The sequence below is a fragment of the Heterocephalus glaber genome, unplaced genomic scaffold, assembly GCF_053883595.1.
Source record: "Heterocephalus glaber isolate CG9 unplaced genomic scaffold, H.glaber_assembly_v1.0 deba00001497, whole genome shotgun sequence".
Lineage (NCBI taxonomy): Eukaryota > Metazoa > Chordata > Mammalia > Rodentia > Bathyergidae > Heterocephalus > Heterocephalus glaber.
Genome location: NW_028258320.1, coordinates 69,057,000 through 69,081,247, shown reverse-complemented (window position 1 = coordinate 69,081,247; position 24,248 = coordinate 69,057,000). Strand labels below are relative to the sequence as shown.

The window sequence follows — 24,248 nt, the reverse complement described above, 5'->3', positions numbered from 1 at the left end:
AATTATGCAAAAATTCTTATTACTTGTTTTCTGTGATTAACCTTTTTAAAAATGTATATCCATTTCTATTATTCTGTGTTTTTGTGTATTTTATGGAAAGTTGCAAACATCTGTGCATTTGACTTCTAAACATAGTAGTGTACCTATTAATAATTGAGGTTCTATACTCACATTTTAATATAGAAGTTGCATCCAGTGAAATGCATAATGTACCAATAGTGTACCAATGAGTTTTGACAAATAATGTACATCTGTGAAATGCAAATTCCTATGAAGACATAGGACATATACTGCTACCTGAAAAATTTCTCTCATGGCTTTGTCCAAATTCTTGATTTTTTTCTCTTTTCTTTAATTTCTTATAAATAATACATTATGTACCCTATTGTATAAATGTTCTTTCAGCCACCATGATGCTTTTGAGATTTATGCATGGTATGTTTATTAGTAATTTTTTCCTTTTTATTGTTGAGTATTACTACAGTGTATTATTCATTCTAATAAATTATACTTCCTTTTATCTATTCTCTTATTGATGGATGCCTGGGCTGTTTACTATTTTGAGCTAATATGAATAATGCTGGTATGGACATTCCTGTACAAGTGTACTCATGGACATGTTTTTGTTTCTCTTGCTTAATGTTGAGTCAGAAGGAAGAGATATCTTTAACTTTTTAAGAATGTAGACCTTTGTCCAAATGGTATTATATGCTTGATATTAAGTTTAGTTCATTTAAATGTTGTTTAAATCTTTTAGATCCTTACTGATATTTTTACTGCTTGTTCTGTCAGTTAAGAAATTTTCCATGATGATGTTGATTTTGTAAATTTTTCCTTCTAACTCATACACTTTTTGCTTTATGTATTTGGAAAGCTTGTGACTTTTCTGAAATATTTATTCTTTTTTCATTATTTAGTCATTACTGTTAGTTTTTGCCATAAAGGTCATTGTGATCTGATATATTGATATTTTGTAGTCATCTTATAGTGATGGACTTCCTCTTTCCCTAAATGTGATCTGAATGTTGAGTGTGATATTGTCACACATACATCAAGTGAGTCTGAAGGTATCTTACTCACACACTGAGGCTTTCTGGGTAGAGTAGGGCAGGGTCCCAAGTATGGAACTGGCTTGAAAGAACTAGGCAAGGAGACTGCTTTGCTTTTGTAATGATTAGGTGTGGGAGTAAGATGAAGGCTCCTTTGTGCATCCCTTCGGGGTTTTAGATTACTTAAGCATCTCATTAGCATCATGAAGGGAGCAATACAGTGGTGCTTTAAACTTGTAGAGGTAGATATTATACTTGCTCTTAGCCAAAAGGCCAAGAAATGATTAGTTGAGGCTTTATTAGAATTGTTGTTCTTTTTTAAGCAATCTGTATCACAAATCACCAAACTGTTAACTAAAACCTTTTCTTCTCTATTGTGCATTTTCAGTGATAGGTAATTCAGAAAAATAATGATATTGTTTTGGAACATTGTATTAGAAGAAGAGGTGATGAGAAGTGTTTGGATTTTTCTTTTTGTGGTACTGGGGTGCTCTATCACTAATATGTATCTCTAGCCCTTTTTATATTTTATTTTGAGACAAGGTCTCACTAAGTTGCCCAGGCTGGTGTTGAACTTGTGGTTCTCCTGCCTTAGTCTCCTCTGTAGCTGGGATTACAGCTGTGCACCACCACAGCCAGTGAGATGTTTGGATTCTTGACATGTTTTGAAAGTATAGATAACAGAATTGGCAGAGGGATCATACGTGGGCTATAAGAGAGAGAACGCAAAGATCTCTTTAAGGTATGTGATTGAGTAACTGGGAGAATGGATTTGTCATACTAAGGTGAAGAAGATTGAGAGAAGCAGATTTACGGTACTGTCATTAGCAAATACATGTCTATGTGTATACAAATACAAATTTTAACAGTACAAATTGATGAGTGTGACAAATATAAATAGTTGTGTAAGTACCCCCTCAATCAAGATAGCAATTCCAGCAACCTAAAATGTTCACTCATCCCCCTGTGAAGTTTGCTGTGATCCTTCATCCTCAGGTAACCAACCATTTTATGTCATTATACTTGCACCTCATTTTGAATTTCATGGAGATGGAATTATGGAACGTGGTCTTTTATGACTTCTGTTACCTAGCATCATAACTTTGAGATTCATCTTCAGTTGTGCCTGTAGTTTGTGCCTTTATACAGTGGAATATTGCAGTGTATGAGTAAAACACAATTTTTGTGTTCACCAGTTAGTGCACGTTTGAACCAGTTCAGAGGCTTTTGAATAAAGTTATTATGAATATTTGTATACAAATCTTTCTACAAACATTTTTTGTTCTCTTCTATAAGTACTAAAAAGTACAATTGGTGGGTTGCCTTCTAATTACGTATTAAACTAAAACTTCAATACTGTTTGCAAAAGTGGTAGTACCTTTTGTAACCCACCAACAGTATATGGAAATTTCCATTATGTGACACCCTCACCAACATTTGGTATTGGTAGTGTTTTAAAGTATTCTATTGAGATTGTGGTGATACTTTATTATGGTTTTAATTTAGACTCCCCTGATGATTAATGATGTCAGTTATCTTTTTATTTTAGTGTTTGATATTTGAATATCTTCTTTGGTGAAGATGCACACTTTTTGTCCATTTAAAAAATCAAGTTATTTGAATTAATTATTATGGAGCTGTAAGAGTTCTTTAAATATTTTCTATATAAGTCCTTTATTGTATATATGTTTAAAAGCTTTTATACCATTTTGTGAAATACTTTTTCATCTTCTTTAAAAATCAGAAGTTTTTAATTTTGATGAAACATATATATAATTTTTTATGTTTATGTTTTTTGTGTTGTATCTAAAAGACTTTTATCAAGCTTAAAGTGAGAAAGATTTTTGTCATAGTTTTCAGTATATATTTTAAAATTTTGACTCTTATCCACAGATGTAAATACAATTTTCATACACGGTATGAAGTAAGGGATAAGATTTTTAAAAATCCAGTTATTCCAGGGCCGGGGATTTAGCTCAGTGGCACTGCACCTGTCTTGCAAGTTCGATCCCTGGTACCAGAAACAAAACAAAACAAAAAACTAAAGTTTGGCCCCGGGATTTAGCTCAGTGGTTCTGCTGCCTGCCTCGCAAGAACACGGTTCCAAGTTCGATCCCTGGTACCAAAAAAAAAAAAAAATCAATCCAATTATTCCAGCACCACTTGTTTAAAAGATTTTGTTTTCTCCATTCAATTTTTTGTTGTGCCTTGAAAACTCAATTAACAATGTATATGTGAGCCAGTTTTGGGACTGTTCTGGTCCATTAATGTGTATTATGGTTACTCCAAAACCAAACTGTTGATTATTGCAGATTTATAATGTTGGTAGTATAAGTCCTTTCTTTCTCTGTTTTTTTTCCAAAATTGGACTATTCTAGTTCTTTCATATTTCCATATAAAGTTCAGAAGGAGCTTGTTAATTTCTTTTCAGAAAGCCTGCCAAGAATTTAATTAGGGTTGCATTGAATCTGTAGAGGGAAAAACTGAGTCCTTTAGAACACTGAGTCTTCCAATTTGTGCATGTAGTATATCTTTTCATTAATTTAGGACTCCTTTATTTTAGCAGTGCTTTACAGTTTTCAATATACTGATGTTGCAAATAGTTTATTAAATTTACGGCTGAGTATTTTATATTTTATGTTTTTGAAATGGTATTTTAAAATTTCAGTTTCTAATCAATTGCTAACAAAAAAGAAAAAGTTTATTTTTAAAGAGTGCATTGATATCATGTGACATTGCTAGATGCACTTATTAATCTTTACAGCTTTTTTGGTCTCCTTCATGAATACTGTTAAATAACAGTTTTCCCACATCTATTGAGAAGATCATTTATTTTTAATTTTTTTAGTTCCTTAATATGGTGAATGAATTTGTTTGATTTTTTTTACATGTGAAACTGCCATTGTATTCTTGGATAAATCTCACTCATAATGTATAATATTAATTTTTTCATATCTATCTGGATTTACTTTGCTAAAATGTTCTTAGGGATTTTATGACTAAATTCATACAAGATACTGGACTCTGGTTTTTCTTGTAATATCTTTTTTAAAATCTGAGCAAGGGTGAAGTATTTGGAGAGTGTCTCCTATTTTTGGTTATCATTGGTATAGAATTGGGATTATTCCTTTCTTAAATTTTTGATAGAGCTCTTTAGTGAAACTATCTGGTTGAGCAACTTTCTTCCTAAAAGCCTTGAATCCTAGTCACTAGACCACCAGTGATGGGTAACTTTCTTTGTGAGAAATATTTTGACTATGTTTTTATTTTCTGTAATAGAAAGGTAGATATATTAGGTTTATCCCCCTTGTTGCAAGTGACAGGATTATTTTTACTTTTTTAAGGTACACAAATACAGATAATCCCTGATTTATGAGGTTCAACTTGTGATTTTCCTAATTTATGATGGTATGAAAGAGATATGCATTCAGTATTGACTGTTGCAATGGTGGGCAGCAGCAATGAGTGGAACTCCTACTTTGATAGGGTGAACAGTTGCTACTCTACAATGTACTGTGTTATTAATCTACAATGTTTGGCAAATTAGGTTTAATAAATGCATTTTGTTTTTGGTACCGGGGATCGAACTTGGGACCTTGCGCTTGTGAGGCTGGCAGCGGAACCACTGAGCTAAATCCCCGGCCCTAATAAATGCATTTTTGACTTACAGTATTTTCAATTTATGGTGGCTTTATCAGTATATAGTATTATAAATCCAGGAGCATTTTTAATTTAAGCTGTGTAGTTTTTTTAATGAGTGTGCTAATTTACATTCTCACTAATAGGATATCAAGGTTCCTCACCAACATTTATTAATTTTTATCTTTTTGATAATAGCCATCCTAGCAAGTGTGGTGTTTCGTTGTGGTTTTAATTTGTATTTTTCTGATGGTTATTGATATTGAACATCTTTTCATTTAACTCTTGGCCATTTGTATGTCTTCTTTTGAGAAATGTCTCCTCTTTCTCTTTCTTCCCCTACCCCTCATCCCTCATCTCCTTTTCTTTCATCTGATTGAACCCAGGACCTCATGCATACTCTACCCCTGAGCTACACCACTAGCCAGAGAATTTATTACTTCTGTCTAACTGTGGTTTGATACCCATTATGCAGCCTCTGTCTATTCTGTCTTTTCCTCAACCCTTCCCAGCTTCACTATATTCAGATCAACTATTTTTATCATCCACATAGTAGAGAAAACATGCAGTATTTGTCTCTGTCTTACTTCATTTAACAGGCTATTTTCTTGCTTTTGAGTTGAATTCTTTGCATATTTTACCTACTGATCCCCAGATACACGGGTGGCCAGTGTATTCTTTCATTCTGTAGGTTGTCTGTCTTTGTTGATTGTTTCCTTACTGTAAAGCTTTCTAGCTTGATGTAATACCATTTGTTTATTTTTGCTTTTGGGGCCCTATCTGAAAATCATTACCCAACCAGTGTCATGAGGTTTTCCCCCTGTATTTTCTAGTAGTTTTACCATTTCAGGTTTCAGGATTAAGCATTTAATCTATTTTGATTTGATTTTTGTATATGGTGTGATCCAAAGGTCTGTTTTCATTCTGCATGTGAATATTCAGTTTTCCCAGAATTATGTATTGAAAGGATTGTCTTTTCCCCAATGTATACTTGTGATCCTTTGATTGAAAAATCAACTGACCATAAATGCATGGATGCACTCTTGGGCTCTATATTCTGTTCTATTGGTCTGTTTGTTAATAGCATGCCAGTTCCATGCTGTATTGACTACTGTAGCTTTGTAGTCAATTTTGAAATCAAGTATGTGGTACCTTTGGTATTGTTTCTTTTGCTTAAGAATGCTTCAGCTATTTGGGACCTTTTGTGGTTTTAGAGTAATTTTAAAGTTTTTTTTTCATTTCTATTTCTGTGAAAACTTGTCATTGGGGTTTTAATAGGAATTGCATTGAAGTTGTAGATCTCTTTGGGCAAAATGAACACTTAACACTATTATTCCAATCCATGGATGCAAGATATTTTTCCAATTATATGCTCTTTCAGTTTCTTTCATCAGTATTTTGTAGTGTACTTGTCTTTTACCTCTTTGGCTAAATTTATTTCTTTTTTGTTATTGTAAATGAAATTGAAAGTTTTGGGGGTAGGGGGTGGGTACAATCTTTAGGTTCTTGTGGTTTGAATTCTTTTTGTTCTTTATCTTAAAGGAAAAGCTTTTAGCTTTTCATCCTTGAGTATGGTGTTAGCTGTGGTGCTCATCATATATGGCGTTTGTTTTGTTAAGTTACCTTTGTTCTTTTTTTTGCTGCTCTAGTCAGGTGTGGAGGGAAACTTTATTCAGGCCCCGAGGCCACGGTGCTTGGGCAGGTGGTACCCTTCCAGAGGAGGAGGGGCTGACGGAGAGCTTTGCTTGACCTTCTTCTTGGGGCACCAGAAGTTAGTGTGGCCACACTTTTTGTGACAGTTGACAGCATGGGGGTGTAGGTGGGCATGGAACTTATGGCAGATCATCTTGTCGCAGTTGCACTTCTGGGCAAACTGGCACAGTGACGGCTCGATGATCCCACCTTGCAGGCGAAGCACCAGGTGCAGGGTGAACTCTTTTTGGATGCTGTAGTCAGAGGGTGCTGCAGTCCTCCAGCTGTTTGCTGACAAATATCAGATGCTGCTGGTCAGGTGAGATGCCCTTCTTGTCTTGGATTTTGGCTTTGGACATTCTCGATTGAATAGATGTTCAATTTTATTGAATGGTTTTTCTGTATATATTGAGATGATTATTTGTTTTTGTCTTTTATTCTGTTATGGTGTTATGACATTTTTTGATTTCTATGTGGTAAAGTATCATTGAATCTTTGGGATAAATCCCACTTTACTATGAGTGATTCTTTTATATAATATTGAATTTTATTTGCTAGTATTTTGGTGAGGACGTTTGCCTCTATGGTTATGAGGGATATTGATCTTTAATTCCCTCTTCTCTTCTGTTCTTTTTTCTTTTCTTTCTTTCTTTGCAATGAACCAAAGTGACTTTGGTATCAGGTAATCCTGGCCACATAAGTTTAGAAGTGTTCCTTTTCTTCAATTTTTGACAAAGATTGGCATTACTCCTTTTTTTTGTCCATTAAGTTTATTGGTACATTTTAGGTATAAAATATCATTCATCATTGGGATCTTGTACTATTACATGATGTATCTTGGTTCTTATTTTTTTTTCCCCTTCCCCTGCCCTCCCTTCACCCACTCCAGCCTTCCCTATTTGCAAGACTTTGTTTCCATTTTTTTCTTTTCTCATATTTTTCTTTTCCCTCCTTTCCCCTAACCCTCCCACTTCCCCTACTCCTTTAGACCTTTTCTTCCTATCACACAATATCAATTATACATTTTTAAAATTACCATATCAAGATCTAGACTACATTACCACAGATTTTACAGAATTTAAAAGGGTATAGAAAGCATATTACAAAAATCTTTTTTGAAATAAATTTGACAGCTTTTAAGAAGTGCCTTGGAAGACAAATTAATGAAACTGACTCTGGAAGAAATATAAAATTTGAATAGTACCTATTAAAGAAAGTATATTCCTAGCTTGAAAACCTACCTATATGACAACAACAGGCTCATATACATTTTAACTGATGAATTATATCAAACATTTAAAGCAGAAAAAAAAAAAGGAACACTTCTCCCCTCATTTTAGGAATCAGCATTGTGCTAGTACTAAAACCGGATAAAGATAATAGAAGAAAAAAGTATGAACATAGATAAAAATTTGTTTAACAAAAACAATTAGAAGTCAGATCTGGCAGTATGTAGAAAGTGGTTTTATTATAGGGATGGCAGTGTTGGTTCAGCATTGGAAGATCCACCCCCAAAAGTCATCATTTTAACAGAGGAAAGGAAAAAGCCATATGATCCTGTCAGTACTTGCAGAAAAAGTGTTGGACTAAATTCTACAGCTGTTCATGGTAAAAGCTATCAGGAGACTAGCAGTAGACCGGAACCTTTTCAACAGATAAGCCATGTACTCCATACTTCAGCAAAAACGCCTTATATGAATGGAGAAGATACAATGCTTTCTCCCTAAGGTGGGGAACAAGGGCAGATATGCCTACTCTTCATCTGTCCATTAAACTTTGGAACATAGGCCCAAACCAAAATAGTCTGGCAATAAAAAGAAGCAATTAGCATATGATTGGCAAGGTAGAAGTAAAATCTTTATATGTAGATGAAATGATCATCTACAGAGAAAATACTAAGAAATCTCTAGGAGCCCCTAGAACTTGTTTTTGAATTTAGCAGGATTAGAAAACACAAGGTATATATAAAAATTCAGGTTTATGTATACTTGCTGTAAATGAAGCATTGGAAATTTAAAAGTTATGTAGGAGTACAAAGAACCTAGAAAAGTAAAAAGAAAAAAAAACAGTGTTGGAAGACATTTATTACCTAATTTTAAGACTTCCTCTAAAGCTGCAGTAATCATGGCAGTGTTGGCATAAGGAAAGACATATAGATCAATGGACTAAAACAGAGAATCTAGAAATAGAATCACACATATATGGTCCACTGAGTTTTGAAAGATTATTTAACATTAACATTTTGTACAACATAAACTCAATTCAAGAGCAGAGGAAAAGCTAGTGTTTTCAGCAAATGGTACTAGAACACCTGGTATCCATATGTAAAAAATTAACCTCAACCCTTTATTTCCATACATAAAGATAACTTGAAAGGAACTATGAACCTAAATATGAAAGACTAAAACCATAAGAAGAAGTTATAAAGGAAAATGTTTATGAATTTAGGATAGGCAAGAATTTCCTAGGATACAAAAAACATGATGTATAAGAAAAAAATTGATAAATGAGATTCCATCAAAATTTAGAACTTTAAATGATGTTGTTAAGAAAATGAAAAGTAGTCCTTAAACAGACCATATTTATAATACATATAACCTTTGGCCAGAATATATAAAGAACTCTTACAGCTCATTAATAGACAAAGCAATTAAAAAGTAGATACAAGAAGATGATAAATAGCCAGTACAGACATGTATTGACTTATCATTGTCATGACTTTTTCTTTTGTTGGTTTCTCCCGCTTTGCGTTTAATTTCTTGTCGCACCCAATGGATTCATTCTGCTGGCCTTCCTGGGGTTGTGATCCTCATTGCCTTTTCCTAGGATATTGTCTAAAATTTTTTGGAGTGCTGGTTTGGTATTCATGAAGTTCCTAAGGTGCTCTTTGTCATGAAAGTATCTTGTTTCACCATCAATTTTGAAAGATAGTTTTGCAGGGTCTATCAGTCTGGGTTGGAGGCTGTTTTCCTTTAGGGCTTGAAATACATCACTCCCAGCTCTTCTAGCCTTGAGGGTTTACGTTGAGAAGTCTGCTGTGATTCTGATGGGCTTTCCTTTGTATGTGATTTGTTTCTTTTCTCTAACTGCTTATTGAATTTTGTTCTTCTCATGGGTTTCTCGAATCTTAACAATTATATGCCTATGTGTAGATTTTTTTTCATCAAGGCTAGTTGGAGTCCTATATGCCTCCCTTATCTGAATGTCAAGTTCTTTTCCCCTCTTTGGGAAGTTTTCTGCCATCACATCTGTGAACAGTTTTATGTCATCTGCACTCTCTCCTGTTTCTTCATTGACTCCACAATCAGTCTTATGTTATTCTTCTTTGCATTGTTTAGTAGCTGCTGGATTGATTTCTCATGGTCCCTTAGTATTTTAAAGCAATTTTTCTTTTCCTGGTCACTAATTGCAATCTTATCTTCTGTATGTGAAATTCTGTCCTCACATTGGCTCATTCTGCTACATAAGCTTTCAATGTAGTTTTTAATCTCCTGGAAATCTGTTTGCATCTGTTTTATGGATTCCATTTGTTTCCTATGTTGGGATTCCATCATGTTCCTGAGCTCCTCTATTTTTTTTATCTGTGTCCTGTCTAGATTTATTAATCATGTCTTGCACTATGGACACAATCTCTGCTGTTATTTGAGAAATTATTTCTGATTTTATTCTTTCCAGATCCTCTTTTGTTGCCAGTTCAGGGAATCCACCTGGTTGCGTATCAGAGTGTTCCATCTCTTTTCCCTTTGGGGTTGGTTTTGGTGATCTGGAAGTCTGGTTTTGGGACTTGTTTATGTATCTTCTCATTTTGACGGGGGTGGGTGGGTGGGGTGGTGGTGGGGGGATTGCTGGCGCCTGTGCGGCTCACTTCCTTTGTGCTGGGGGAGGGGGTGGTACTTCTGCGGGAAGCCTCCTCTTGAGGGCATTACTTCTTTAAATATTTGGTAGCATTCACCAAGATTGAAGCTTTCTGTTTCTTGTTCTTTTTTTTCTTTTAACAAGTTTGTGGAATAGCTTTCCTTTTTATTTTTCTTTATTAGCATCTGTTTGCCATACATGCATTTTATGATCACTTTGGGGAATGGATACATTTACCCAATACAACTTGCTTCCTTTTTAAAAAATCTCCTTCAGTGTCCCTACCACTTTCCTCCTTCTTCCTCTAATTTCCCTTTCCCCATTTTCATTTTTATTGATATTATTAATCTTAGCTCATGCTTATGGCAAATAGTGTTTATATTAATTGAGGTTATTAGGTTCCTGTACATGGCATATCTTTATTTCCCCTTCCACTCCCCTCAGTCCTCACCCTTGGTCTTTTATACCCCTTTCCATTTTCAAGAGATCCATTCCTTTTTTTCCTTATATCCAATCTCCATTGAACTCTTTGTACTTTGCCTTACTCAATTAAGAGATACCACGTGGCATTTAAGCCTGTGTGTCTGTTTTTTTTCTTTTGACAATATATTTTTCAGGTGCATCCATTTTTCTATAGATGTCTCAAATTTGTCCTTCTTTATAGCTGAGTAGTATTCCATTATTTATAGATAACTCATTTTCTTTATTCATCTGTTGATGAGTATACAGGCTTCTTCCAGGATTTACCTATTATGAACTGTGCTGCTGTAAATATTGGTAGGCATGTATTGCTATAGTATGATATCTTAAGCTCTTTGGGGAAAATATTTAGAAGGAGGATAGCAGGATCATCTGGATTTTCTGATTTTAGTTTTTTGAGAAATCTTCATACTGATTTCCATAATGGTTGTAATAGTTTATATTCCCACCAAGAATATATGATGATTCCTTTTTCATCACAGCCTCTGGAGCATTTGTAATTTTTTGATTTGTTGTTGATTGTCATTCTTTGTGGAGTAAGGTGGAATTTTAGTGTTTTAATTTCATGTCTTTAATGGCTGGAAATGTTAAACACTTTTTCATATATTTGTTTGCCATTTGTACTTCTTCCCCTGTGAAGTGTCCATTTCACTTGCCCTTTCTCGACTGAGTCTTCTGTTTTAGGTGGTCTAATTTTTTTGAGTTTTTTATATATTTTAGATATTAGTCCTTTGTCTGAGGAGTAGCTGGCAAATTTTTTTCCCATTCTGTAGGTTGTCTGTTTACTAATTGAATTCCTTGCTGTACAGAAGCTTTTCAATTTGATGTAATCCCATTTCTTGATTCTTGCTGTTATTTCTTGGGCAATTGCAGTTCTGTTTACAAAATACTTTCCTACATTATGGCTTCAAGTGTTTTATCTATTTTATATGCCAGTGGGTTCAGTGTTTCTGTTTAGATCTTCGACTGATTTTGATTTTAATTTAGTACTTGGTGAGAGGTATGGGTCCAGTTTCAATCTTCTACAAACAGTTATCTAGTTTTCCCAGCACCACTTGTTGAATAGGCTGTCTTTCCTGAACCGTGTAACAGGATACTAGATCAGCGCACAAAAGTCATTACCATTTGGGTACACCAATAATGAACTTAAGAAGGAAATTGTGAAAACAATATCATTCACAGTAACTGCAAGAAAAATGAAATACCCAAGAATTAACCTAATCAAGGAATTGACGGACCTCTACAAACAAAATTAAGTACTTTGAAATGAGATTGAAAGGATATCAGAAATGGAAAGATGTCCACTGCTACTGGATAGACAGAGCAAATATCATCAAAATAGCCATACTCCCAAAACTGTTACACAGATTCAGTGCGGTCCCAATCAAAATACTAAAAACATACTTTACAGATCTAGAGAAAAACAGTCCTAAAATTCATATGGAACTAGAAAAGCAGTTTTGGGCAATAAGAACAAAGCAGGAGGCATTATAATATCTGACTTCAATCTATGTTATAAAGCAGTGGTGATGAAAACAGCCTGGTGCTGGAACAAAAACAGATATGTGGATCAGTCAAACAGAATAGAGGATACAGAAACATCACAGACACATTCAGCTATTTGATCTTTGACAAAGGGGTCAAAAGTATACATTGAAGAAAAGATAGTATTTGTTGGATTTTGATAACTTGTTTAACTTCCTTACTCATTATCAGTCTGTTCAGATTTTCTTTCTTCATGATTTAGTTTTTTGAATTTTTTTTGTTTTTTTGGTTACCGGGGATTGAACTGGGGTCCTTGCGCTTGCGCAGCAGTTCATGATTTAGTTTTAGTAGGTTGTATGTGTCCAGGAATTTATCTGTTTCTTCTAGATTATTGAATTTGTTGGCATATAACTATTCATAATAGACTCATGATCCTTTGCATTTCTGTGGGGTTATTTGTAATATCTCCTATTTCATATCAGATTTTATTTGAGTTGTATTTTTTCCTAGCTTGACTACAGATTTGTCAATTTTATTTATATTTCAAAGAACCAACTCCTAGTTTCATTGATCTTGTCTATTGTTTTTATCACTATTTTATTTATTTTTAATCTGATCTGTATTATTTCTTTCCTTTTACTGACTTTGAGTTTAGTTTGTTCTCCATTTTTCAGTTTCTTAAAGTGTAACTGATGGTGTTTATTGGAGATCCTTTCTTTTTTTCTTTTTTTTGATGGAGCCATTTGTTCCTCCAAACTACCCTCTTAAAACTAGTTTGCTGCATCCTATAAGTTTTGGTATCCTGGCAAGTTATTTTTAGGTTTCTTCTTTGACCTGTTAATTTAAACACATTTTTACACTTTCTGAGTTTCCTCCTTTATTTATAATTTTGTAACATTATGACCATACAGATACTTGATTTGAATTAGTTTTGTTAAATTTGTTAAAACTTGTCTTGTGGCCTAACATGTGCCCGATCCTGCAGAATGTTTCCTATGAGCTTGAAAAGAATGAGTCAACTGCTATTGGATAGAATGATCCATTTACCTATTAAGTCCATTTGGTCTAAAGTGTAGTGTCCTTATTGATTTTTCTGTCTGGATGATCTCTTCATTGTTGAAAGTAGGGTATTAAAGTTTGTTCTCATTGTATTTTAGTTTATCTGTTCCTTCTAATCAACTATCTGGTTTACATATTAAGGTTTTCTAATGTTTGGGACACATCAATTGTTTTAATTTGATCCCTTTATCATTATGAAGTAACTTGGTCTTGTCTTACAGTGTTTGACTTAAAGTCTGTTTTATGTGATATAAGTACCCCTATTCCTGACTGTCTTTTGATTTTTATTTGCATGGAACATCTTTTTACATTTATTTTCCATGTACATGTGTTAAAGGTGAGGTGAATCTCTTGTGAGGAACATATAATTAGGTCTAGTTTTAAATCCATTTAGCCTATCTGTATCTTTGGTGGCACTGTTTAATTCATTTACCTTCAATAATTAACTTGACTATACCCATTTTAAAATTTTACATGTTTTAAAAGATCCTTTGTTCTTTTCTGCCTTCATTTATAATAAATTACTTTCTATAAGTGATGTTTTGATTCCTTTTTTTTGTTTTGTGTATATATCGTAGATTTTTGCTTTCTAGTTACTGTGAAGCTTAATATGATATCTTATAGTTATTAAAAACTATTTTAAACTGATATAAACTGAATTTTGGTTACAAAAATAGTTCTACACTTCACTCTCAATCTCATTTCATGTTTTTGATGTCACAATTTATATCTTTATTCTAAAATACTCGAAACTATAACTTGAAAATGGTCTCAGTGTAACAGATTGTAAAAAATATCCCTAGGTAGTGAGCTGGTGTGAAGGTAACTTTCACTTTTAAATTATATATTGTTTTCAACATTTTTGTTAACAAGCATGTTTATCTTGTTAAAAAGAAAATGAGTAAAAATATGTAAACTCTAGCTTTATCAAGGAGCTAAACAACATTAATGAGATTTTAAAAGTATAGTTGGCTTTAATAACTCCTTTTTGATACTTCTACTTTTATGACCATTTTAGAACCACTTTCTTCAAAACTGTAGAATTTTGTAAATATGAAGAGTTTTGAATCCATTTTCGTTTTCTATTAGTTGATTTGAGTATTTCTGATGAGCTGTATAGGAAGCCGCCAGAGTTTCAGTGACAAGTTAGAGGAGAGACAGATGTGGCCTGGTGCATTTAAAGACTAGTAACAGATTTCTAGAGTTGGTCTTTATAGCCTAAATTTTCTTTTTTTTTTTTTTGTATTAAATTCTTTTATTGGTACATTGTAGGTATACAACACAATTACATTTCTCATTGGGAATTGTACCTTTATATAATGCATCTTGGTTCTTATTTTTTCCCCATTCCTAGCCCTCCCTTCACGCCCTCCACCTTTCCCTATTTACAAAGACTTTATTTCCATTTTTTCCATTTCTCATCATTTTTTCCTTTCCCTTCTTTCGTTTCCCCTGCCCCCCCCCACCCCTTTGGACCTTTTCTTCCTATTTTACATTATCGATTATTCATTCTAATCATTGGTACATTTTAGGTATACAATATAATGACATTCATCATTGGAAATTTGCACCTTTACATAGTCTCTCTTGGTTCTTATTTTTCACCCTTGCCCAGCCCTCCCTTCCACCCCTCCAGTCCTCCCTATTTACAAAGATTTTGTTCCTATTTTTCCATTTTCTCATATTAATCCCATTCCCTTCTGTCCTTTCCCCTAGCCCTCCCACTTCCTTCCCCTTTGCCCCTTTTCTTCCTGTTTCACATGACCTATTATACATTTAGTCCTTATTTACACTTTCAGTTTCTCACACCAGAGAAACTATTCAGTATTTACACGTGTGTCCTATTTATTTCACTTAAGAGTATTGCCCCAGTGTGCATCCACTTAGCTATAAATGTCTCTAATTTCTCATTTTTTATAGCCTAAATTTTCTTAGACCAAGAAACTGCTTGATTTTTATCTACATATTTTAAAAATTATGCATTGGATCTGGTTAGCTCTTTCAGTGAATCTGCAGTAGGAAATAAGAACCTCTTCTAGATATAGCCAGCAGAATGGAATTTAATACAGGGAATTAATTATGAAAATGTTAGAAAATATAGAGAGAAAAGAGAAGGGAGCATCCAATAATTGAGAAGCTATGACTAGCCAGGGTAGTCTATGGTCACATTTGCTCTTGAGCTACTGAAGGTGCCGCTCCTCCCATTGAGCAGGACCTACCCCTGCCCAATGATATAAAGTCACCACTGCCATGACCCATATTAGTTACCTCTCTTTTCCTGCTTGTAGAGATAAAAGTAGAATATATTTCTTCCTGTTGCCTACTAATTTCTTATTCATACTCCCATTGGTAGAATTTAGCAGTAACACCGTTGTCCAGAGAATCTTGGAAATTTAGGTTTCAGGACCAGCATAGTGCTAAAAAAATTGTTTAATTCATTTTAGGTTGTTAAGGGCAATAATCATATAATTTTTATCTTTGTAATATCAGTGAGTAACTCAAAGTCTGTTGCGTGGTGGCTGTCATAGAATTATTTGTTAAATATTTAACTTGGGGTTATTTTTGAATACAGAAATATATATATATGAATAAAGTTTACTTTTTTATCTTGCACACACAAAAAGTTGGATTCTCAGTATTTCAGAGTATAATTTCATTTATGGAAGGACCAGTGTTACTCAGCTTCAACAATAGTACCTGGCACATTTTAAGTAAATATTTGCTGATTAATAACTGTTTGACATATTATATTTACTCTTAAAATATGTCACTGTAAATAACTTATTGGTAGTTTTGGTGATTTATTATATATATATTTTAATTCTACTTGAAGTTCATGATATTCCTTCTCTCTATTACAGCATCAAACACCTGGCTTGTTCCAGAAACTAAAGGAGCTATTGTACAAGGTGGATATGGCCATACAAGTGTGTATGATGAAATAACAAGGTCCATTTATGTTCATGGAGGGTATAAAGCATTACCAGGCAATAAATATGGATTGGTAGATGATCTCTATAAGTATGAAGTTAACACAAAGACTTGGTGAGTAACTTGATTAAAAGTATGATAAGAAGAAAATGTGACATAGTTATATTTTGTATTTGTATCATAATCATATTTACTAAATATATTCATGGAAAAATTCTTGGACTTCTTTCTTTATTTCAACTAATGACATGCTATCATGTAGCAGTGGCACAAAATAAAAAAATTTTCTCTTTAGTCATCATTAATATAAATGACTTACTTTAAAATGGTTACTGGTTCCATAGAAATTCTTACTCTGTGTGCATTACTTTATACTAGTAAGTGCTGATAGAATGTTCATTTTGATGAACATTTTTTTTTACCAGTAAAACTTTCAGCTTTTATATCATCTGTCCTGGGATTTGTTCTCATTTACACTCACATTTAATTGATAAATATAAATTTTTAAAGGATTTTTTTAGTTTCATTATTTTACTGCCTATGAAATACATAGCTTGTGGTATTTGGGCCAATTTTCTTTTTCTGTTGTAAGCAGTGCCCCATTTCGTTGGTCTTCTCATGTATATGTGCAATAATACTCTAGGGTATATACTTAAAAGTGAAATTGCTATTTATGAATTGTTTTTCAGATCACTTTGGTAATGTACATTTTCAACAATAGGGTGTATCTTTGTGTGATGGTATTGTTATTAATACACAGTAACTATGAGGATTTCTACTATTGCCAGTGTGATAGGTGGGAATGATATCTTACTGATATTTTAATATGCATTTCCCAAATTATTGTTGTAGATAAGCATATTTTTATGGGCACATTTACCATTGTTTCTTTTTTAGTGAATTGCCTGTTTGTACTCATTATATTCTTTTTATGTTTTTAAATATTATTCATTAGTGTTTCATTTATTGATTTTCTAGGTATATAATTTTTCAAATAGAATTCTTATTATACTCACCTTTGTAAAATCTGGGAAATGACTATCTTACTCACTTACCTTTGTAAAATCTGGTAAATGACTCTTTTTGCTTTAAGACATACATTCTTTTAAAGTTAGCATAAAGTTGGGCCAGGGATTTAGCTCAATGGTGTGACCACCTGACTCCAAAGTGCAAGGTCCTGAGTTTGGAGTTTGATCCCTGGTACCAAAAAACAATCAAACAAACAAACAACATGAAGTTACTTGATGTATTTAAAGAAGAATAGTATTCAACTACATAGTGGATTTGCTCTATCCCCACTTACTTTCAAACGTATACCTTAATTTTTACATTCTTTGGGGGGAAGGATAGAATTATGACTTGTATTTTGTGAAAGAAATGGATGAGAATTTTTTTCAAACATGACAAATGACATCAAGCCACAGATTGAAGAAGTTCCACGAGCACCACCTGAGATAAGTACAAAAAAGCTCATGCTTAGAGACATTATGGTAAAACTGCTGAAAACACAAAGAGAAAAATTTCAAAGCAACTAGAGGGGAAAAAGGCATCGTTTGTCTTTTAGACTCTCAACTGATTTCTTAACTGAAAAAATTGACTCCAACTTCAAATGGTTGAAATAAAATAAGATAAAATATAGAAAATAAAATAAATGTAAAATAAAAGAAAATAAAAAGTGGCCTAAAATTCTACATCATAAGAAATATCCTTTAAAAAACATGATAAAGACATTTTCAGGCAAACAAGAACTGAGAGAATTTGATCACTGCAGATATGTAATAAAGGAAATACTAAATGAAACAAATACTACTAAGGCAGAAGAAAAATAATTCCTGATACTGAGTGGAATGTACAGATATGAGAGAGAATAAATCCAATCAATTATCACATAAAATGTAATAGAAACAGAGGCTTGATTATACACATAATTTAAAAGCATGACAATAATGGTACATAAATCAGAAAGAGATAAATAGGTGTTAAAATACTGAAGTCCTTGTATTATTTGGGAATTGATAAAATTGATATTACACATTAATTATTAAGGATTTATATTGTAATCATTACATAACAACCAAACATTAACAACATAGATCTAACAACAATAGATGGGAAAATGAAAATAGTAACTGGTACTAATAGATTTGGAAAAAGGAAAGCAAAGCAAAGTAACAAGACAGGTATGACAGGAATACTAAAATGATGCATAGTTCCAAATAGATCAATAATTATACTAAATGTAAGTAAATAGTCCAGTTTTATGAAATGTAAGATAAAAATATTTAAATTAAAAGCCAAGGGTTTTTGGACTGTATGTAAAAAACAAATCTAGTTATATATTTCATAGAAAAGATATACCGTAAATAAAAATATTTATTCAAGTTGAATGTACAAAGATGGAAAGAAGATACATGATGCAATCACTAAACTAAAGAAAGTTATTATAGCTATATTAATATTAGACAAATAAGACTTTAAGCCAAGTGTCTCCCTGAACAATATACGTAGCAGTTCTGAATTTATACAGACCTTATAGCACTGTGTTAAAATTAACAAAGTAAGGGGTTGGGGATGTAGCTCAGTGGCTCCATACCTGCCCGGCAAGCACAAGGTCCTGAGTTCAATCCCCGGCTCTGGAAAAAAAAAATTAACAAAGTCAGAACTGAGAGAATTAAGCAGGACAAATCAGAGTAGGACCTTTAAAATCTAGTTCTCTTGATTATAAATAGTACTAGAAGACCCCAAATCAGCAAGGATATAAAAGATTTGAACAGTTAACAGTTTTTTCTTCTTTGAAATGAGAGCACCAAACCTTGTAATTGTAGCGTAGAACATTATTTTCAAGCACATATGCAACTTGTCCAAAATTTACTATATGCTAGTTTTAATTCAAGTCTTAATAAACTTAAAAGGATTGAAAACCTACAAAGTAATTGATCACACTGAAAAGAAAAAAAGAAACTTTTTAGTGGTTATATAAAAGTAATCAACACAAACCTAATCTTGGAATTAATAAATTTCTTTTAAGTAATTGGTGAAAGAAATTACGCTGAAAATTATAAGATATTTTGTACTGAATGATGACACATCAAAATGTGTATGATTTAGGTAAGAGGGACAATTATACCCTTGAAGGTATTTATTAGAAATATTTTTAGAAGCCTGAAAGTCAATAGTGTAATCTTTTTCTTTGTATTAGCGCATGTTTGCAGTGCGTAATAATTATACTCATCATGGGGAGTTGGTGCATGGACAGGACACATGTTCATTTTTCATCCTCTTTGCCCTCTTCCCTTCTCTTGGCTCCTTCCCTTTTGCAAAAGATTTATTTCCCTGTTTCCTCTTGCTTTGTATTTTGCTCTTTATTTATATTTTGAGATTCTCATATAAGATAAATCATGTGATATTTAAACTGTGGGCTTAATATTGTGTTTGTAAAGTGGATTCATGTTTTTACAAATGACTCAAGTTTATCCTTCTTTGTGCCATAGTACTCCATTGTAATACCATATTTTCTTTCTGTATTCATCAGTTGATGGATATATAGGGTGCTTACAAGATTTAGCTGTTAGGACTTGTGCTCCTTCAAATGTGGGTATGCATACACAGTAGACTCTTGACTTACGAACTCGTTCAGTTCCCGAGGGCTGGTTGTAACTAAGTCAATACAGCTGAAATCTGGATGTTTACCTGGGTAAAAACTATAAATAAGAAGAGGCAGATGAATCTTCCATTAACCTAATTAACCTAAGTTGTTCCTATGTCAGGCCGGTTGTAACTTGAGGGTCCTCTGTATTACTATAATATGATGTGTTTAATTCTTTGGGAAAGATACCTATGAGTAGAATAGCTGGGTCAAATGGAATTTCTAGCTTTAGTTTTTTGAGCAATCTCCGTGCTGATTTCCGTAATGGTTATATCAGTTTACACTCCTTCCAACAATGTAGAAGAGTCCCTCCCTGCAAACAACAATGCAGTTCTAAAGAAAGGGGAAAGCAAATAAATATATGAAGAGAAAGAGATGTGAGATAAGAACACAAATTGACGGAACAGAATGCTAACATATGGTAGAGTTGATCCATAAAGTCATCAAAAATCAACAAAATAATGGTATATAAAGACTACGAAAATAGAGACAAAATCATACTCAACCCATGTCAAGATTGAAAAAGAACATCACTACAGATCATGCAGACATAAGTTAATAAGCACAAATAATAAGCAGGTGTTATGAAAATATATTTCAAAAAATATATGCATCATTGAAAATTTCTAGAAAAAACTTTGTAGAAATGACACGTGGAAAAACAGGAAATTGCAGTGATCTTATGTCAGTGACATAGAATCTGTAATTGAAATCTCTTGCCTCAAAACAAACAAATAAGTAAAAACATATACAAACAAAAATAAAACAAAATGAAAAACTCTTTAGGCCCAGATAACTTCATGGGTAAATTATTCTGGGTAATTAAAACATTAAAAGAAAAAAGTAAAGTTCTTACAATTTCTTTGAATGATTCAGTAAAATGTTTGGAAAAAATTTAACATTTTCATGATAAAAAGTTTTGGTGAATTAGAATTTGCACAAATTACTTCATAGTAAAATATATAAAAGAACAGAAAAACTTTACTGCAGCAATTACAGTGAAATATTGAAAGGTTTCCCTTTAAGTTTGAATCACTAATTCTATTCAACATTGTTTCAGAAATTCCACCCAATGCAAGAAGGCATTTAATAAAATGATATGATGTAATTATATGTGGGTAATAGGTTGCTACATAAAAGGTCAATATAAAATCAATCAAATGTAATTGTATTACCAGGAACCATGTAAAAATAATTTAAAAGCATATAACTTATGTTGCCATCAGAACATCAACAACCTAAAGAGTAGATCTGATGACATATATGAAGGATCTTCACAGAGAAAATTATAAGCTCTTATTGTGAGAAATTGAAGAAGACCTAAGTAAATGGACACATTATGATAACTGCTTGAAAGACTCATTACTGTAGAGATGTCTGTTCTACCCAAATTGATCTAAAATTTTAAAGTAATCCCAAACAAAATTCTAGCAGGTATTTTTCTATTAAACCACAAACAGGCTGGTTTTAAAATTTGTATGAAAATGCAGATTATCAACTATAGTTAAACAAATTCTAAATGAACAAAGCTGGGAGATTTCTCTACCAGATCCTGTGACTTATGAAGCTGCAATATGTAATTAAAGATTGTTTCAAAGATAGGGAAATAGGCGAATCTAGGAAATAGGAATTCCACAGAGAGATCTATACATTTGTGAACACTCCATCTACGATAAAGTAGACACGATTGAACAGCTTTTTCAATAAGTTTTTCTGGGCCAATTGGATGTGTAGTTGGAATATGCACACACTGAGCCCTACCTCACGTGAGACACTAAAATAAGTTTCAGATCAGTATCAATCTTAATGTGGAAGGTAAGGTAGCAAATATTCTAGAATATTACAGATGCAAGTATCTTTGCATTCATGGATAAACAAAGATTTTTAAGAATAGCAGTTAAATAAAAATGATAGACTTAATTATTTAATTCTAAAAATACCAACATCAAAGTGAAAAGGCAGGCTGCAATAAAGGAGATATTTATAATGCTAAAGGCAACAAAGGACTCTCATCTTGAAAATACAGAGAAATACTAAAAATCAATAAGAAAATGTTAGACAACTCAATAAAGAAATGAACAAGAGACTTGAACAAGTATGTCACTAAAAAGATATCCATGTGATCAAAATGTACATTGAAGTGTTCTGAACCTTATAAGTTAGCTAGTTAAAATAGAAGTCTGGGCTTGGTTTGACTTCTCAAGTTTGACATATGCTGTTTATCATAATTTGACACACTAAAAGCTAATCAATTTTTAATGTATAGTTACCAAAATACTTTCTTCTTGTCACTGTTGGGAAAGGATTGAGACATAAAAGTTCAGGATACAACTAAAGTCATTGCTGCTGCCTTACTGCTTTATAGGTAGTTAGGTCTAGTTTCTTCACATTTAAAGAGTAAGAAAGAATAAGCATTTTTGATTACAAGAGTTCTCATTTCTCAAAAATGATTTTTTAATATTTCCATATGTTTTAATGATTGATATTATGTTTTGCCAAGAAATTTCAACTATTGTAAGGGTTTATGTGTGTGGGCCACTGTAGTCTGGGTATCTTAGACTTGTTAAATGAGACATCTCATAGCATATATATATATATAAAATATATATTTTTAGCACTTACAATTAGATCTATATACAGCTTCATTGTTCTTCTACATCAAACTTTTTTTGTGATAGTAGAAACCTCAGATTTTCTTGGCCCATTGTTGAAGTCCTTTCCTCTGTTGTTTTCCCTTAACCTGTGAAAAACCATAAGTTTAAAAAAATAAGGAATATATTAAAAATTATCATTTGTAACTTGTAGCTGTAATTATCAACTTGATTTTTCACCATTTTTTATATAAAAATACTTCAACTGTACTTCTAAAGATATTGTAAAGATAAGTAATGTATCTAATGATGCTTCTGTGGTACTACATTAATTTTGTACTTTAAAAAAGTATTTGAAATCACATACTTAAAAGGTTTTCATAATGAAGCTATACATAGTTATATGAAGTGATCTAACTTCAATTTAATATAATGAGATTATTTTTACATTAAAATATTCAAAGCTAATTGTGTTTTTGTAATATATGTAAGAAATTAAACTCAAGGTTTTTGAAAGTGCAAGGGCAATTTTATGAATAGTGTAATAGTTAAATCACATTTTAGTAAATACTGATGACAAGTTATTCATCCTTGCTTATTTCTGTGAATAGTGATTAAAATCTCTTCAGCAATAATTTTATTGCCTGTTTATCAAGCTGTGTGTTGGGAATAATCCTAGTTAGTTCTCAAAGAGATTGATAATTTCAAATTTTATGGTACATATTTATGTAGGAAAAATAGAAAGACACACATGCATACCCACATATAGTAAGTAAAGAAGTACTACAACACGAAATTTATTAAAATGAACATAAAATGTTTATTTGTTTTTTTTGTTTTGTTTTGTTTTGGGTTTTTTGAGAAAGAGTCTTGACATGCTCAGCCTTGAATTCACTGTGTGGTTCAGGTTGTCCTTGAGCTCACAGAGATTCTCTTGCCTCAGCCTCCCGAGTGCTGGGATTACAGGTGTGCACCATCACAGTTGGCATAAAATGCTTATATAGGCAAGAAAGATTGTTATATTTATAAGTGTATATGTTTTCAGTTTTGGAATTTTGGAATACCTGGTTAAAGTCAAATATTGATAATTTAAAGAAATATATATATATATAGCTTTAATTTTAAAGGTAATTTAAATAATTAGAGTATGCTTTTCTTATTTTTCTTTTATAAACTGAGAAATATTGCATATGGACAGTACAGTATTTGAAAGCATACATATGTAGTTTCAGCACCATAATAAAATGAGCTCTTTGCCCACCTGAACCAAGAGAGAGAGGATACTACAGTACCCTAGAAACCCTCATGTGTCCCACCATGATGGTATCTACTTCATAATCCCCAAGAAAGGTAACCACTATCTTACTAATACGTTAATTATTTTTCATTATAAACATTTTACCCTCCATATATGTATTTGAAAGCAAACATTTAGTTGGTCTGCTTTTGAATTTTGCATGTATTGCTTAACATTGTATGCTTTCTTGAAAGACCTTTAAAAATAATTTCATATTTTGGAGATATATTTCAATAGGGAGAAGCAGATGATAAAAATGGAAATAGTAAAATGTATTTTAAATGTTAGTGCTATAGAAGAAAAAGAAAGTATGGAAAGGGAATAGGAACTTTCAGGTTATTGCATCTAAAAACAGTGTCTGGGGAAGATTTCATTGAGAGGAAATTTCAGTAAGGCCTGAAGTGGGTGAGGGAATGAGCCATGCAAATATCTGGGTGACAAAGAGGGACACCTAATGGTGTGGCCTTGAGATGGGAATGTCCTTGTCATTTGGAACCTTAAGGGGGCCCATATAGCTGGAGTAG

General features: G+C 32.7%; 1 protein-coding gene across 12 annotated transcripts in view; it reads left to right on the top strand.

Moving 5' to 3' along the window:
• Atrnl1 (attractin like 1) overlaps positions 1–24,248 on the top strand; it is an 833,568-nt gene that overhangs the window by 102,581 nt on the left and 706,739 nt on the right. For all 12 annotated transcript variants that reach the window (XR_015440462.1, XM_087185263.1, XM_004838867.4 and 9 more), the window contains one exon: positions 16,121–16,304. Coding sequence is in view for 11 of the 12 variants with exons in the window: in XM_087185263.1 (XP_087041389.1) it covers positions 16,121–16,304 (184 nt within the window). In the remaining variant the exon portion in view is untranslated. The remainder of the gene's footprint in view (positions 1–16,120; positions 16,305–24,248) is intronic.